The sequence below is a fragment of the Olea europaea genome, chromosome 11 (genome assembly GCF_002742605.1).
Source record: "Olea europaea var. sylvestris chromosome 11, O_europaea_v1, whole genome shotgun sequence".
Classification (NCBI taxonomy): domain Eukaryota; kingdom Viridiplantae; phylum Streptophyta; class Magnoliopsida; order Lamiales; family Oleaceae; genus Olea; species Olea europaea.
Window position 1 is genome coordinate 37,030,642 of NC_036247.1, and position 17,313 is coordinate 37,047,954.

The following is a 17,313-nucleotide window of genomic DNA, read 5'->3' on the forward strand; positions in this document are numbered from 1 at the left end:
AGAAGGGCAGATTACTGAAAGAGAAGACAACATAAGGGTTTTAAGGAAAACCGGTTTTTTTAGTGGCGAACCGTACGGGTATAATTGAACCAGTTTGTGACGCATTTAAATTGCATTTCACCCCTATAATTATTGGAATTGCAATTTTTTTTAACATCATTTGCATTTTAATCTCCAAAGATGTCTCTTGCCAGAATAAAATTGCTTGATTTCCGAATAGCTGAATTAAATGGCATAAAATTGCACCTTTTCCATTTAGAAAATTATACAAGAGAGACAAAATTCGACCTTCTCGAATTGAGTGTGCAATTTACAAAACATCCTTCAGTTAGGTTGCAAGGAAAAAAAAAAACAAAAAATTAAACACGAGATAAGCAAAGTGATCTAAATTTTACTTTCTCCTACTACGGTAGAAGATAAACTCCAAACATGGAAAAGAGCTTTCGATATCTATAGCAGACTAAGCCAGACGAGTGTCCTCTCAACAACACTTGATGCTAGGGGAGCCAACACACGAGCCGCCCTTGGTAGTGATGGATACGCCAATGTGCCAAGTATAAACCAGTTGAAGCTCAAGAGCGCAACAGCATCAGATGCAGGCTTGTTATTAATGGTCGTGAAAAATTGAATGACACTCATCAAGGACATGGTGACAACAGTAAAAAGAGCAATGACTAGAGGCACGCAAGGGTCCTCAGCTTCCCATACAATCATCCCGACGACGAGCGACAGTATTGCACTGAAGAGGCTTCGAGAAAGAGCAAGTTCCCTCCTTCTGGCCAAAATATTGCTTGTGTTTAGATCTTGTGCGATGATGTGGGGCCCACAGGATTTCAACCCTTCTTTTACAATATCACGTGTCTCCTCCCAGATGTCTTCATGCACCATTACTCGATCAATGTTTCTGTTGAAACCCGACACCCCAAGTTTATTGGTGTCCTTAGTATCACTGTTTGTATCATGACTACTGCCTGTGTCACATTTATCTTTGCAGCTCCAAAGTGTTTTACCTCGAACCTCTTTTAACCTTTGATTTTCGTCCTTCAAATCCTGAACCTGTTGGACCAAAGACAGAGTTTGGTAAAAAAGGAAACAAGATTTTTCACTTTTTTTTTTTCTTTTCCTTTTCAACTAGAAAACATTATGTATGAATGAGGTAAGCTTTTCAGCACAATGTTTGCTTATTACTTGCCTTATGCACACTAGTTTTCTGTGGAGAAATTAAAGAAATGTAAAAATTGATAAACTAGCAAGTCAAGTTCTTCAATCATTCAACACATCAACACATTACCAACCCATATTAGGGCCAGTTCTCTCTGGTCATGCTTGAGGTACTTTATAAAGGAAAATGTGCCTTAACATGTCACATTGATTATATATGACCAACCAACCTACTATAGAAATGCTGTTTCAATTTAGTGATGATTGGTAAGAAGATTGATTCGGTCATTAGTGTACAATCAACTACTAGGCACTTCAAGATAATGGCACACCAATGAGCTCAATACAACAAAGATAGGTCAATGTTGCCAAAAGAAAAATTTCAAGAACTGAGCAAATGGACAAATTCATAGAAATATCACATCTATGCAATACAAGGTATCACTGAAGAAATATAAACAAATGAATTACAAAGAGATACTAATGTGATTATAACATGGAATTAGCAAACGCCGACTGGGATGCTAACAATTCTTTTGTCAGCGAAAGAGATCATCGAATTGTAAAATCCCAAGAAATTGCATTGCAGATGTAATATCTATTTCCTACAAGATGAACTATGCTTTTGGCGGTACATGTTAATTTGTATTGTTCAAAACTTATATACAAGTACTCCAGGCATACAAAGACAAAGACAATTAGTTTACCTCCCCTTCTAGCAACTGAATTCTAACAATGGCCTCATCATGTTCACCTTCAAGTTCTTCTAACATCATCTGCATCATTTTATGTTTCCTGATTGCCATATGCAGCTGTTCTTCTAGTTCCTTCCTATCCCAGAGAACACTTTCTAATTCAGTTCTCACTCCATGCAGTTGCAACTCTAGCTGTACATGAGCTGTTATCCCGTTAGTTATTGTAAACATTCTGTAAAGCAATGAGAATAACAAAAGTGTAGAATAATTATTCACCAAAATCTCTAAGCACCTTACTCTTTCAATTTATTACCTTCTTTTGTTTACAATTGGTTTGAGAGGACCTTAGAAATCTACACAAAGTACAGCATGAAGACTTGGTGGATTTCATAAAATCAAGCAAATATTCTGGTTATATTTATAGATCATAATTTCTTCAAATCAAATATGCAACACAGACATGAGCGACAGTGAGGGAAAAAAAAATTAACTTGAAGATAAAGTAACATTCCAAAACAGCCATAAAAATCCCCAAACACAAGCTTCTGAGAATGACTGAATGACATATGTAAAAATCCCTTCCCTTTCTCTTTTTTCCTTATTTTTTCTAGTTGCTGGGGTAGATGGATTTGGAAGGAACAGAGAAAAAAGATCAGTGTGGCCAACAGAAATAAGGTTTAGTTCGTTGTTATTTATTTATATACTTGTACATTTTATTTATTTATTTGGGGGGATGGAGGTGCCATACCCCCACATTTTTTCAATATGCTGCTAAAATTATCTCTATTACAATGTAATCAATTAAGTTGAATTTACCAAGCATGATTAGATATTTCCACCATGTTCCAAATTGCATTCCAAAATTGGGGAAATAGCCGCCATCAATAATGTGCATGCACATATGGAACTGGATCAGACTTCTCCAAATTTCAATGAATAGTATCCCCTCAAGACGTGAATATTATAAACTAATTGATAGAGTCGCTACAACAATTAAAAAAAAAAAGAAAAAGAAAAGGGAGTTTGAAGTTAATTACCTCTCTTTCCCTTTGCAATGCAGTAATTGCTCGCATAGGAAGAGTAAATATAAAAATTGTCCAGATTGCAAGCTTCCAGAAGATAATAATATGAAGATGTATAGCAGCCCTCAGCAGCTCTGTCCAGGTCTGGATTACAATAGAGATGCTCCACGCGCCAAAAACACAAGATACCTTAACTAGTGAGAGAGGCTTTGTTGCCAACCCCACTACTGAACACATCAATTCAAAGAGCATTACCTTCATATCCACTATTGCATACTACTGCGTTGCATTATTCACTGTCCACGTGACATCTGCATAAAAGTACGGAGTCAAATGCAAGTTCCATAACAAAATTGAAGAGAAGATAAGAATAAACAGCATTTCCCAGCCGGGCAGTGCACTAAATAAGTCTGGAACCTAAGTGCAGGAAAAAGAAAAAGGTTTGTTCGGTTACATACTAAAGCTTAGCCCAAAAAACAAAGCAACACGTCCATCACATCGAATAAGGAGCATCTCGTATAGCAATATATTGACAAAAAGAAGAATTGTCATTGGTATACTCTGTATTTCACCCTCCATTGTTTTATTTACCAATATGCTACAGCTGCAAAAGTTTCATTCAATATATTAAAGAGTAGTACTTTTTCTTTTGTCTATCTACATTTCAAAATTTTGTGGACCTACCTGTAGAAAAAGCAAAGACAATTATGAATCTATCAATTTGCAGAAAAATTCCAGTCGATCCTTAGAAATACACCAAAAAGATCTCTTAAATGGTGAAGTAAGGTATATATCTGTGCACTTTACTCGAGAAATTCTGAATACCCCCTCCGTCCACTTTGGGACAAACGAAAAAGGAAAGCAAACCTAAAAAAAAGGTTAAACCCTAACCTTAAGGTCCCCCACCACCCCTGCCCTGGAGCATCGTGAGGGAGGTAAATCGCAGGTTATGCCTCCAAGGATACAGGGTGGAAGGCTGCTTGTACACTTGCACTTACCCAAGAGCCAAATCCATATTTCAGGATTCGAACCCTTGACGCAGCAACCTCAAACAAAGCTGGATTTCTCCACCCTCCCCTTTTACCACTTGGAGATGTGCCCTGGGGGCAAAGGGAAAGCAAACCTATCTTTATGGGACGGAGGGAGTAATTTTTTTCTTTTATCAAAATAGAAATAAATCCAAAAAGCACTTGGCCGAAGTCTCTAAACATGGGATCTTCTATACTTATTTGAAGGGTCTTAAATCCTCAGTTCCGCTTCAGAGACTACTGAGGATATTAAAGCAATGAAAAAATTATTTGAAACCCAATACTCATAATTAAGCAAACTAATAATCCCAAGAGCATCTTGTATTCTAAAAGTTCATAATTGAACATTCAATAAGAATCTTCAACAATAAATAGCAACAAGAGAGAGAAAATCCATTATATACCATTTTTCTTAGGGGCTAACAAGGTATTAAAGAATCCAAATCACCGCAGCGACTTAAGTCCTAAAAATTATTAGCTATCTATTGTTCGTGCTGCACATGCTAAAACCCATAAGTGAAATTAAAGACTTGAAATGCCAGATAAACAATAAACAAAATATGCAACAATGTAAAACACAATTAACTTCATTGATAACATTACAGCCTCGTTTAACAAAACCCAAAATTCTGAAAATATAAAAAATGGCTAAATCCATCATTTCCCCCACCCCGCAAGAAAAAGGGAATAAGCTCCAACCTTACAAAACAAGAAATAGAGAGGATATGCTGACGAAAGGGTAGATGGACTCTTCTGAAATTTGAACACCAACAAACGCAAAAGAAAGATGAAATCTGTAACGTAATGTGATTGGGGCTGGGACTGAAGTTTGAGATTTGAGAAGTGGTGACGAGGAAAACTGAAAATGAAACAAGAAGCGACACGTGAGGTTGCATGCCAGTGACACGTTGAGATAATGGGTGTTGGATTATTGAATTCAATTGAATATTGAATTTTGAGTTGAGATGACGATGACAGTGACGAAGACGAAGATTTGTTTTCATCTTTTTCAGATCAACACCACAACAGGCTACAATTCCAACTTCCAACGTCCACCGCCTGCTTGGTCAAGTATACTATCTAATCTTCTGTTTCCCGATAGATTCATTTATTATTGATGCACGTGTACCTTTAAAAAAAAAAAAAAAAGGTTGAATCCCAACTTTAAGGACCTCCACGGTCCGGTCTCCAAAGCTTTGTGAGGGAGTTAAATCGCGAGATGTGTCTCAACAGGCCAAGGAACAAGAGTTGTCTGTACACTGCGCCTACAAGGAATTCAATTCCATGTCTTAGGAATCGAACCTCCACACTGCGACTGTCAGCAAAACGTGAGATAACTTCACTCCTGTTCTTTGCACCACTGAACTATGCCCTGAGGGGCACGTGTACCCTTTTTGTTTTTGTTTTCAGTCTATCCAAGGTTTGTCTAGACAAGAACTATTTCAAATAAACTTCACCTTTATGTTGCTTGATATCCCTAAAGACGGAAAATGTCTATTTAAACGTAAACGGTCATAAAACTCACAAGTGATATTTGAATGAAAGCGTAAAATTGTCCAAAAAAGTGGCAACACTTCAATGCAATTTGAAAAGTGTTTACTTGTTAAAATGGATAATTAAATTCATGCTGCAATTTTTATTTATTGTACCACGTTTTGATTGTACTTAAAATCATTTAACATTACTAAATATAGCACTTATGTCCTTAACCTTTTTCAATTGAATTCTTATCTTCACACTTCCATTAACTAGAAATCTCATCTTTGATTAATGTTTCCATCAAATTATTTTGTTTGTATGATTTAAAATGAGGGACAAATACTTTTGTATCATTTTTACGTTTATTTTTTAATAAATATGAACAAGTCATTTATACTCTCTCATCGTTATCGAAAACAAGAAGTATAGTTAGCCATTAAGTTTGCATAGCCTTGAAATTTAAATACATATTTTCCTTCATGCAGCAATATCATGTGCTCAATATCAAAAGATTGAAGCTATGAATGTAATAAATGGAAGATTCAAAATATAAATGCTGCACTTACGAAAGTTTGAGATCCCCAATGAATTTATTGAAAATTAATTTTACTTTATTCGAATAGTTCATGTGTTTATATTACTATTTTTATCCTGTAAATTGCATTCAATTCGATTATTTTATTGAGTTCAAAATTTATTTCTACTAGAAAATCTTGACATTATGTTAAGTTGTTTGGGCTAAATACTCGATCAACATTACAAGTTATCTAGCTCTGTATCGATGACTACAAAATTGTCACAAAATAATATCATAATATTTTCTTGTGTTATATATAATAGTTATGTATCTTCCTTATGATGAGTGATTTAGTGATTTTGAGGGAGTTACATTTTAAGATTTTTCCCTATAAATCTTGAGTTTATTGTTAGTGTAGCAAATATTTTAAAACTTTTAAAAAATTTCAAAAGTCGAAGAACATATCAATTTAGAATATTTCAACATACAGATATCTAAAGAATTTGGTCTTTTCTTTTAAAAATGCGGAACAACGAATTTCTTATAAGGTCTTGTGGAAGGGTTGAATTTAGAAGGTTTTTATTTTATTTTTTTTTTATAAAAAAATGTCAAATATATATTTTCAATTACCAAGAAATAAAATGTTAAATATATCTTTAATGAAAAAACCTTTACTCTAACCTTCAGCACAAATCTCTATTTGATCGAATCAAATCAATGTAACTCAAGTATATATATTTTTTCTTCTATCAATTCACATACAATATGAATCTTATCAAAAAATCGATATCTTACTTCATAACTTTCGAGACGGATAGCCTAGAAAATGGTTTGGTCTAATATGGATGATCTTCTCAAGGCATCTGATCTTAAACCAATGCATGTCGCTCTTTACTAACAATAATTGATTGAATCCCACGTTCGATCAAAAATAGATCAGAATGATCAGAAATTATTAATTCATACAAAGACATCGAACTCAATTGATCAACAAGCAGAGCTACATGCATTAGATGAACAAAAAACAACAATTCTTTTAGGATGGCAACGATCCCTTTGATTTATTCATTAGTTCTAGATTGAGATCTTATGGTAAGAGCCGATAAGAAAGAATGTTGTCATCACCAATAATCGTTGCAAGAACACGTTCCTTCATAAAAATGGTGGAAACGGTTCGTGTCTCTTAAGATAATTTTGCTCCTGGTTACTTCAGATACAAACTTCATCCAAGTATGACAATCTGCACAAACACGAAGATTTTTTGTGATTCGAATTGGCAATCCCGAGCCCCGATGAATAAGTGCAAATACTGTTGCAAGTCTCTCACTATGCCCACACACCCACTTTGCCTTCATTTCTTCGTCTATGTCATGAAGAACTACTCCTGTGTCAGGTTTATATCCCCTTTTCTCCATAGCTTCTGTCAATTCATTCCATACTTTCGTATACTCGTCTGAATTACGAAACTCGAAACCCCCACCTGCCACAAAACTGTGTATTCTATCCTTAATCTGTATCCAACTGCATCCAGCTTCCTTCTTGATTCCCCTCTGCTCCATGAACTCTCTCACCAAATCAACTTTATCCCACATTCCTGCATTTGCATAGATGTTTGACAGTAGTACGTAGTTCCCGGGGTTGTTCGGTTCGATCTTGAACAACTGTCTTGCTACGAGTTCTGCAAGTGACACGTTACCATACAGTCGAGAAGAATTAAGCAATGATCCCCAAATACTGCCACTCGGATTCATAGGCAATCTTCTCGTCACCTGCATCGCCTCGTCAAATTTTCCTGCTCTACCTAATATATCGACTAGACAGGCGTAATGCTCTAAATTAGGTACTATTCTGAACTCTACCTGCATCCTGTCGAACAAGAGTCGGCCCTCGGCTGTCATCCCAGCATGACTACAACCTGAAAGTAGTGAAATAAAGGTAACCTCATCTGGCCTAAATCCAGCTGCAACCATCCCTTCAAATGCTTCCATTGCCTCTTCCATATATCCATTGATTGCATAACCATTTATTAAAGTGTTCCATGAAATCAAATCCTTGTATATCATTCCATCAAACACTCTCCTACAGTACTCTAATTCTCCACATTTCGCATACATATCCAGAAGTGAGTTTAGCACGAGGAGATCTGGTGATTTTTCAGATTTAATGATTTGAGCATGCATCTCTCTACCGATATAAAGTGCCGTCAATCGACCACAAACCACTAAAATTGTAGTCAAACTAACCCAACTAAACCTCACTCCCGCGTTTTGCATTCTCCGAAATGTTTCAAATGCCTCAAACACCTGATCTTTCTTGACAAGTCCAGCAACCAATGAATTCCAAGTAACAACATTTTGCTCCGGCATTTCTTCAAACACATGCACTACGTCTTCAAAACTCCCACACTCGTTGTAGAACCTCAATAGAGCATTATGCACTACTTGATCAGGTTCTTCATTAGCCTTTATGATCTGAGCATGTACACCTTTGCCAATTCTCAAGTCCAACAACTCTGAACAAGCCTTTAAAGCAACCGAAAATGAAAAGTTCCCCGGTTCAACGCCCCAAGACAACATGTTGCAATAAACAAGCAAAGCTTCTTTAACCTTTCCATTTTTCGAATATCCTATAGCCATTGCCACCCAAACTGACTCAGGCAAATGCTCCATCTCCTTAATGTCATGATCAAAAACACGACGAGCTTCATCCACGAGACCACAAACTGAGAAAAGAGTTATGAACTTGGATTTCAATATGGGATTGTTGAGAAAACTCTTGTTATCTTTCAATAGATAAAGGTAAAGTCTTTGGCCATGGTCTAAAGATTTTCTTGAAATGCAGGCATGTAATAGGGTGGTGTAGGACTCAAGATTGGGTGACCCAAGTGAGGTTTTAGATTTCTGGGATTCCAATAAAAGGTGAAAGGCTTCATCTAGTTTCCCTGATTTGGACAAAAACTTCAAGGTTGAATTCAGAGGATTTTGTCTGGATCTTTGCTTAGAAAGTTTATGACTGGGATTGACAGTTGAGATAGTTGGAAGAGAAACAGAAACACTAACCATTTTCTGTTTATCCTACGGAATAGGAAAATAAGACTGCCACAAACCATGTGTAATTTCATCTCATTTTGTACAGTCGGAAGTGCAGACTAATGCCAATTCAAGCCTTTTCACGAACAAAATCTGATATGTTGACCAAATATATGCACTTGAAACTCATCTTATAGAGGTTTTATCTATGTACTTACAGGTTTAACTTGTGCAAGAATGTGAAACAGAAATCATTCCCCACAGCTGGTTCATGTAAACAATGGCTCAGCACATGAAAAGGTTTTTATATTAGGCCAAAGGTACCCCTTACTATGTGGGTTAGTTTAAGCCACATTTTCCAGATAATGATGGAGGGTGTGGCAATTAGATAGTGGGCTGCTTTGTTTCATGTCATAGCCTCTTAGGCCTATGCCTTTGTTAGCCATAGCGAAAATAGTTTCATTTGGGCTTCATTAGTCCTATACCATGTTGTGTGGTAATGGATTTGAGCCGAGATGAAATTCTAACCATCTATCAAAGATATAGAACGAATGAATCTTGTAAGATTCCAAAAAATTCTTCATTTTCTTCCAAAAGCAGATGATCTTCCCAAACAAGAACCGATTAATGTAGCATATAATAGAAAGTGGCTCGAAACTTCCTGATAGGAGAATGAAAAAAAAATGAAGCAATTTCTTTTTTTATCAGAAGTCACAAATTTTATTTATTTATTTATAATTGTGAATGTGTGAACCAATTTACTCATACCTCAACTAATCTCAAGAGGTCCTGCAATTTACAATCGAGTATTCACCTCAGTGGTCCTGAAAGAACTCGAACTGATGACCATTGGAGAGCATCATAGAACTAACAGTCAAGTTTGAACTAGTCATAATTATTTCTTTGTTCAGGTTATTTTGATCGATTGCAATTCAAACAACACATTCATTTAAATTCAAATTTGCATTAATTGCTCAAGTACGTCTATACATGCTATATAGAAGACATTTATAACTATAAATATTAATAGTAAAGAAAAAATAAAAAAGAATATTGTTTTGTAATTCTAGTTTCTATATAACAACTCAAATTTTTTCAATAATTGCATGTTTAACATCCGGTGTAACACAAGTGGACAGAGCAACACAGCAATCTGTAGTCCTCGTTGGGAAAGTATGAACAAAATCCTTACACTGCTAACATATGTTAGAAAGTTATCAAGCAAAGGATATAGAAAATATAACAACTATGAAGACAATTTCACAAGAGAATCATAGTCTCATCTGCATCTAATTTCAAAAGCAAAGCAGTCTTAACTCTTAAAACGTCAGGATGAAATGTTTCTCCTAGGAAAGTAAATTCAATTCTAAAAATCCGAGCCCCTAGAATTTCTCAAATGATATCCTTACTCTCCAATTTCTCCACTGCCTCAAACTAGAAGTTATCCTTCCACCATATACATGTACCCCGCATACTGACTTTTGGTGCTGGAAACTCACTTCTGCTTTCCGTAAGATGCCCTTGGTCCAATATTCCTAGCTCCCGACAGCCCCAAGCCAGAACAAGTATTCTTCCATCATACAATACATGTAAAGTGTAGTGGCAAAGATTGTGTCCAAAAAGCAATCCTTTGTCTTTGCTATTTTTTTCTGGCTTTCAAACAAGTAACAAAATACATCTGAATGAAGTCTTGTTTTCAATTTTAATATGATCGACACTTTGTTCCGCACGAAGAACCTGGAGCTCAACTCATGAAATAATATATGGAAAGAGAACCATGAGCATTAACAATGGAACAGGAGCAATAACACGCCTTTCACATCAGTAACATTTTGCATGCTTTCCTAGGTTGATAATAGTGATTTACGCTAGCATTATGGGAAACTCGGGTAAGCCTTGTACCTTAAGAAATGGGGAAAAGTGGCCATCTTCTCCTTGATATATTCAACAAGAAAACAGCTGCTAAATGAAGGGCATCTTCAACAAAGCAAAGATGCAGTTAAAATTCATCCAAAATCATGAGATAGGAACCTGTGGCTGCATTTTCTTTTACAGGCAACATAGCAGGTCCTTCAGAAGTTAAGAAACTGTCACACATCGATAGACTACCACCAACTTTTCCAAAAATCATACACAGAGTAGAAGTGTTTTTCTACACCACAAGTCAAATCTATCATGAGAATTTTCCGTGTCATATCACACACCTGTCAGTTGTCGTCCCTTGGAGGTAAATTTGGCCACTCGCATTACTTCAAGTTTCTTGTCCTTACAGACTTTGTTTTTTGCCACAAGCCAAACTTTGAAGCTAACATTTACCATGTCATGAATGACATGTCAATTATCATCCCTTGCAGGAAGACATGGACCTTTGCATTATTTCATGACTCCCATCCTTGTGGAAAGCTTTCATCAATGTAAAAATATTCTTAACCGGAGGCATGCACATGCAAACCAGATACAATTATAGAACACAAGAGCAAGAGTTCTTATTACATGATTATGCCATGCTAGACCAAGTGCAAACGGACCAAATGATCCAAAATGCACAAGGCAGTGTTTGGCCTGCATGGCTGTGCAAGTGTGCAATCTAGATCGTTTGGTCGGTAGCATGTGAGAAGAATCTATGATGCACCCATCTCAGAACACTGCCCTCCTCTTTCCGTGGAATCGAATGGACAAAATGTTGAAGATGCCACAGAACACAAATATATCAAAAGAACGATGATTTTTGGGTCTTTCAAGCAGGGCAATTTCTGTGGGCGCATACTGATAACTGCTATTACACTCACAGGATCGTATGGGGGAGAGAGATTGGGGAAAACTTAGTCCCCTGCCCCTGCCCGTCTTCTGAAGAAAATCAAAGAAAAAAGGTGAATTCGGCATTTAAAATCTCTATTGAAATTGTTCCAGTGTGCCATGTAAGCACCTTACAAAAGGATCCAGCAAAAAGAATGAACTTATTTCTTGGATGTATTGAGGAACTAAATGATTGGCATCATATAATTACAATGATTGAGATTAACTGGCCCAGCAGAAATACTTCAGACATTTTGGCAAATAAGCCCGTGGCTTATAAGCCATGGGCCCAACAAAGGGTTGAAATAGGCCACTAAGGTTGACCTTATTTCTTATTTTGTGTGGGACATACTCCTATACATTTTAAACCACAATTGGTAGGAAACATGGCTTATGACCGTGGACTTATTTGCCAAAGATGCCCTTGTCTTTTACAGAGCCATGATCAGCTCAGCACTACACCTCAACTCTTACACCATAATAACCTAAATTTGCAACAATCAGCCATCCGTATATTGACACACTCTCAAGGACATTACAGAAAGCACAAGCAGACCTCAAGAACAAGTTAAGCAATAAAATATTTTAGTTCCAGCTATAACAGAACAATATCAGCAGTTTTTGAGTCACTCTGCTGCCTACTGCCCAGCAACCCTGAAATGACTTCAGTTCAAAAAATGGGCCCCTTCATAATTTTCCCAACAGTTATAATCAGGCCTCTGAATTACCCGAAAAGGGCCTAGTGAATGACAGTTGCATATAGAGGTGGGCATGGGTAAAGTTGGGTCAGCGACATTTCAGGCTGGATCAAAGACCAGCCCGAAAACTAAACCAATTGGGGGGCCTAATCATGTTGGGGTCTGTTCGATCCCAAATCATCAGGCCACAAATCCCAGCCCAACACCACAACTACCTATAATTGTCCACCACAAATCACCACCTCAATCGACATTACCATCACCATCACCATAGAAATATCAAAAAAAATAAAAAAAATAAAAAGGGAGAGAGAAAAATCACCACAGAATCAAAATCCTACATAAAGTGTACCCCATTTTCAATAAATGGTCTCTAAAATTCTTCATTTCCTTCCCTTTTCTGGTCTAGATTTGATGTCAACCCAACCTGGCAACATTGTGTTGATGGCTAAAGCTGGAGAAAAAACAAAGATGAAATCTTCTTTCATGGATTTCACGTGAGCTGTGGTGCATCAGTTTATACGATCTGGTGGTGGATGGACTCATGGTAGGGCCACCAACTTTGTAAAGAGGGATAAAAGTAGAAGATAAACGAACTAGGTGTCGTGCCTGAATGGGTTTGGGAATTGTGAGGGTGCTTGGGTGAGCTTCGGAATTGTTATGAAATGGTTTAGAGTTAAACATAAATTGTCTTTTTTTTCAAAAAACCCAACCCGACCGCCAAATCGAATTTTCAAGTTGGGTCCAAAGCCCAACCCAAAAATCGAACTGAAAGGGCTCAATACCGACCCAAACCAAATCAAGCCAGATCGGTTTGTCGGGTATTTTGCCCACCCCCAGTAGCATATGGCCTATGTCACGATATAAAACATAAGGCCATAATCATATTATCATACTAATTTACTAGAATACTAGTGAAACAAATTTGTACATCAACAAATTCATATGATTAATATTAAATCTTCGAACATTCTGGTGGAGTTTGCTACATGCAAAAGGGCCATTGGCCACTCACTGCATCAGCGATGTGCTGGATATTTCCTTTATATTGATGCAAATATGCAGCATATCACAAAAACCCTTTATAATTGCCAATTACTTCAATAAACCATCACAGATCCAATCATTCTTGCTTTGTATCTTTACATTTCAAATTTTGTAGTCAAAAGTATGAGATTTAATGGATAGTTTTAATGACTTGGTACCCATGCTGCGACTTGTAAATTTTATGTTTATTGTTCTCTCAGGAGAACAGTAAAACAAAGAATGTGAGAAAGAGAATTGAAGGAAAATGAAGGAAGAAAAGAATAGAAACAAGTTTCAGAATACGAAATTGGGCAGAACATGCAACAAAAACCTACAAAAGGGGAAAAGCAAAGAAATAACAGAGGAGAGAAATATTAGTTGAATATGCATTTTACAATGGAAAACTATAATAACAAGAACGAAGGACACAAAAAGAGACATAATGCAAGGATATTAAAAGCAGGGATTGTGACCAGAAAAGAAGCACATTTGAAAAGAAATGAAAAAACTGTGCAACAGCGGAGACTACTGAATATGCATAAAAGTGAAATGAATGAAAAATCACCACTTCATATTTCGAGGTTTTTCAAATTATAATTGCCATATCAAATCTTCAAGAAACAACACAAAAATATGCCTACAGACGACTAAAATGAAAAGCTTAGAGACAGGAAGACTTCCACTTCTTTAGAAGATAATCATACACTTCACGAGCATTTCTTCCCTCTTTATAACAAGCATTCTTCACCTTTGTCATTGTCGACTCAGAGATGATGAGTTTTCCATCAATCATCTTCTCTGCAAACCTTCTTACCTCTGTTAGTCTTCCCAAACTACAGAACCCAAGAAGCAAGGCATTTGCAGCATCATCACAAGGTGAAATGCTGTTTTTAACCATATAATCCCACATCTCAATTGCCATCCCCGGATCATCGCCATCAAATAACATTATGATTGCAGCAGTGAAATTTTCAGGGGTTGGAGACCACTCATTCTTGATCATTTCATTAAAGAACTTACCCACTTGACGCACCTTCTTATTCTTGATCAAGCATTCGAAAATCATGTTATATGTCAAAGAATCAGGAAAAGCACCATGGAAAACCATCACGTCAAGAAGACGGAAGGCATTGTCAGTATCATTGTTGTTGCAAAGCAAGCCAATCATGGCATTGTACATTATCAAATTTGGAACCAGTCCACTACCTACCATTATACCCCATAACAGAACGGCGCGAGCCGAGTCATTCTGTTTAACAAGAATATCAAGAGCATTACAAAAGAATTTCAAACCTGGCAAGCAGTTTTTTCCCTTCATCACCTGCAAGAACTTGATTGCCTCATCAGCCTGTGACCCACATAAAAGAGTATTCAGAAATGCATCATAAGCAGAAATGTACTGTGGGCTCCAACCCACCCGAATCACCATCTCCCCAAAGGTGGTCTTTGCCCTCGCAACATTCCCTTCCTTTTCCCATCCTTCCAATAAAATGGCAAATGTGTCTGCATCCGGAGGTATCTTAGCTTTTATTCTTTCAAAGAACTCGAGTGCTTTCTCGGTTTGGTTATCTTCTCTACATATTGCACTCAGTAAACAATTTACTGCAATAATATCAGGTTGAATCCCATACCTGTAGACTCAAAAACTTGAATGTCTACTTGATAAGAGATGATACCAATTGAACTGTAATAATGATTAACTTATAAAATTTCTTCAGTTTTCTTGACTAATAGTCACGCTTCCGTTCGCTGTAGTTTTCTACAGCGAACGGAAGCATGACTATAAGTCAAGAAAACAGAAACATTTATCTGTCAAAAGTTATTAATTATGCTTAACTATATAATAAAGAATCATTTCTCGTTCCCTCATCCTTCCCTTTCCCCTCTCCTTTTTAGTTACTAAATCCAGAAATCAAAGTTAAACTAAATTTACATAATTCAATTTAGCAGAGAGAGAGCATAATATTAAAAAATTAAAAAAAAATTAAAATTTAAAAAAATGGATACTTTTTAAACCAAATTGGTGTCAAAAACAACAGTGGAGAAATGAATCGCAAGTTCTAAAAGAAAACTTAAGTCAATGCATCAACAGCTCTGAGAGCTAAGGGCAGCATGTTCAAAAAATTAGTGTTCAACTTAACGGATAATTTGCTTTCACGATTTTTTTTTTCCAACTACACCAAAAATATTCCCTTTTATATTTGAATTACATATTTAAGAATAAACATTCACTATCGAACTGCATTTTAGTTCATTTCGACAGTACGCAATCCCACAACAATGTACCCAGAATGTCTGTTCGAGAGAAATAAACAAACACAAAATCAACTCAACAATTACAAAATGAGGAGAACGGGAAGAAATCCACGAAACCCGCATAGCAGAAGGAATAAATAAGCAATGGGATTAAAACAGAGGCAAATTTTCGTACCTTTCCATAACGTCAAAACTCATGACAGCCTCACCTACCCTTCCAGCAGCACAATAACTCCCAAAAACCGAGACAAAAGTCGTCAATGACAGAACACCTTCCTGCTTCATGGACCGCACAGCATCCCACATGGGCTCAAATAACCGATTCTTTCCTAACAAATCCACCATAAGATTCCACGAATACTCATTATGCCTTCGAGCCAGCCCGGACCACCTGAAGAACTTGACGGCAGCGGAAGGGGAATTATACAAAAGCTTCAAAACCTGCTGCACCATCTCGGGCTCCGGCTTGATTTGCGTAGAGGCAAGACGGGCGTCGAGGTCATGAATTGGTACGGTATCGATGATTTCACAGAGGAGACGGGCTTGAGAGGGAAGGTCTACTGCTGTATGGTAAGTGGGAAAAGGGAGTTGGGGTTGGGCATTTGCTGGCTGATGGGGATTTGCAACTGCCATGTGGGAAATTTTTCAAGGTTTGCGAGTGAAAGTCTGGGTGTGTGAAGAAGGCAATTCGGGCTCAGCAGCGAGGGATTGAAAAGGAATAGGAGGAAGAATCCCCAATTCCTCCTGGGATGTGTGAAGAAGCGGGCTCAATCCACTGCAAGCTTAAAATTTTTGCTTATATGGTCCTCTGCAATGCGTGCACCAAAACGTCATTTTACAACAAATTTTGGCACAAAGTGACTCTGCACCAAACTTTGTACCAAATGGTGCAAAGTGAATATTCACAAAAATAGTTAAGTACAATTTTGTCCTTCACTTTCACTTTGTAAAAAAATTGATTTAGGATATTTGTGTCCATTTCTTTTATACATTTTTTAATATAATAAATTGTTGTTATTATTATTTTGATCATTTTAAATAAATTTTAATAATGTAATCAATAATATTTAAGGAATTAATTAAAATAAGAATATTCAAAAAATTTGAGAGAGTAATGAATGGGCTTATTTAAAGTTAACGCATAATCAAAGATAAATAGACTCATATTGAAGGTTTATATGGCAGAAGAGTAATCGAGAAAGAGAGATGATCATCTCCAGTGAGTGCGCCAGTACTTCGAAATGCATTAATTGATCATTTGTGAGATGAATGTATAAATTTCGAGAGTTAAATTGCAACACTGTTTCGGTTTCGTAATATCATGATATAAGGATTTGAAACGCAATGTGCTAAATTTTAATGACATGATTTAATATTTTCTTATTTCTGGTGTTCTATTAGTTGTCCTATATTTTTTTAATGAATTTAATATTTTCGCTAATTTAATGTAATTATTTATTTAATAATTTAAGTAGTTGTAAATAAATAAATTGTTAAGAATACGAAAATGAAGAAAATGATTAAACGCTGTTCATTTGGTATAAATTTTGGTGTAATGAATTGGAAATGATTTTTAATTTGGTATAAAACTGGATAGCTTTGGGGA

The 17,313-nt window shown here is 36.5% G+C and overlaps 3 protein-coding genes across 4 annotated transcripts; all 3 read right to left on the minus strand.

Annotated features, from left to right (window-relative positions):
• Positions 1-230: 230 nt before the first annotated feature.
• LOC111404281 lies at positions 231-4,961 on the minus strand. 2 transcript variants are annotated; one of them, XM_023033107.1, is made up of 4 exons: positions 4,606-4,961; positions 2,894-3,189; positions 1,869-2,048; positions 231-1,056 (listed from the first exon to the last, which is right to left on the minus strand). In XM_023033107.1, exons 2-4 carry the CDS (start codon positions 3,137-3,139, stop codon positions 451-453), a joined length of 1,032 nt encoding a protein of 343 aa, XP_022888875.1. In that variant the 5' UTR covers positions 3,140-3,189; positions 4,606-4,961; the 3' UTR covers positions 231-450. The 2 variants fall into 2 exon arrangements, with proteins under 2 accessions (XP_022888875.1, XP_022888876.1); XM_023033108.1 differs by lacking the exon at positions 4,606-4,961 and adding an exon at positions 3,337-3,717.
• Positions 4,962-6,724: 1,763 nt separating this feature from the next.
• Positions 6,725-9,350, minus strand: LOC111404282 (pentatricopeptide repeat-containing protein At3g14330). The gene has a single exon (XM_023033109.1). The coding sequence runs from the start codon at positions 8,962-8,964 to the stop codon at positions 7,024-7,026; it is 1,941 nt and encodes a 646-aa protein (XP_022888877.1). The 5' UTR covers positions 8,965-9,350; the 3' UTR covers positions 6,725-7,023.
• A 715-nt stretch (positions 9,351-10,065) lies between these two features.
• On the minus strand, positions 10,066-16,489 carry LOC111404283 (pentatricopeptide repeat-containing protein At1g77360, mitochondrial-like). Its single transcript, XM_023033110.1, has 2 exons — positions 15,883-16,489; positions 10,066-15,082 (listed from the first exon to the last, which is right to left on the minus strand). The coding sequence occupies exons 1-2, from the start codon at positions 16,338-16,340 to the stop codon at positions 14,113-14,115; spliced, it is 1,428 nt and encodes a 475-aa protein (XP_022888878.1). The 5' UTR covers positions 16,341-16,489; the 3' UTR covers positions 10,066-14,112.
• Positions 16,490-17,313: the final 824 nt, after the last annotated feature.

Excerpts from the sequence above, each read along its gene's own strand:
- LOC111404281 (XM_023033107.1), bottom strand. The coding sequence starts at position 3,139 with ATGAAGGTAATGCTCTTTGAATTGATGTGTTCAGTAGTGGGGTTGGCA. Across the intron at positions 2,049-2,893 it reads CATTGCAAAGGGAAAGAGAG|CTAGAGTTGCAACTGCATGG; the intron begins GTAATTAACTTC and ends GCTCATGTACAG. Across the intron at positions 1,057-1,868 it reads TTCAGTTGCTAGAAGGGGAG|GTTCAGGATTTGAAGGACGA; the intron begins GTAAACTAATTG and ends TTGGTCCAACAG.
- LOC111404282 (XM_023033109.1), bottom strand. The coding sequence starts at position 8,964 with ATGGTTAGTGTTTCTGTTTCTCTTCCAACTATCTCAACTGTCAATCCC.
- LOC111404283 (XM_023033110.1), bottom strand. The coding sequence starts at position 16,340 with ATGGCAGTTGCAAATCCCCATCAGCCAGCAAATGCCCAACCCCAACTC. Across the intron at positions 15,083-15,882 it reads AGTTTTGACGTTATGGAAAG|GTATGGGATTCAACCTGATA; the intron begins GTACGAAAATTT and ends TTGAGTCTACAG.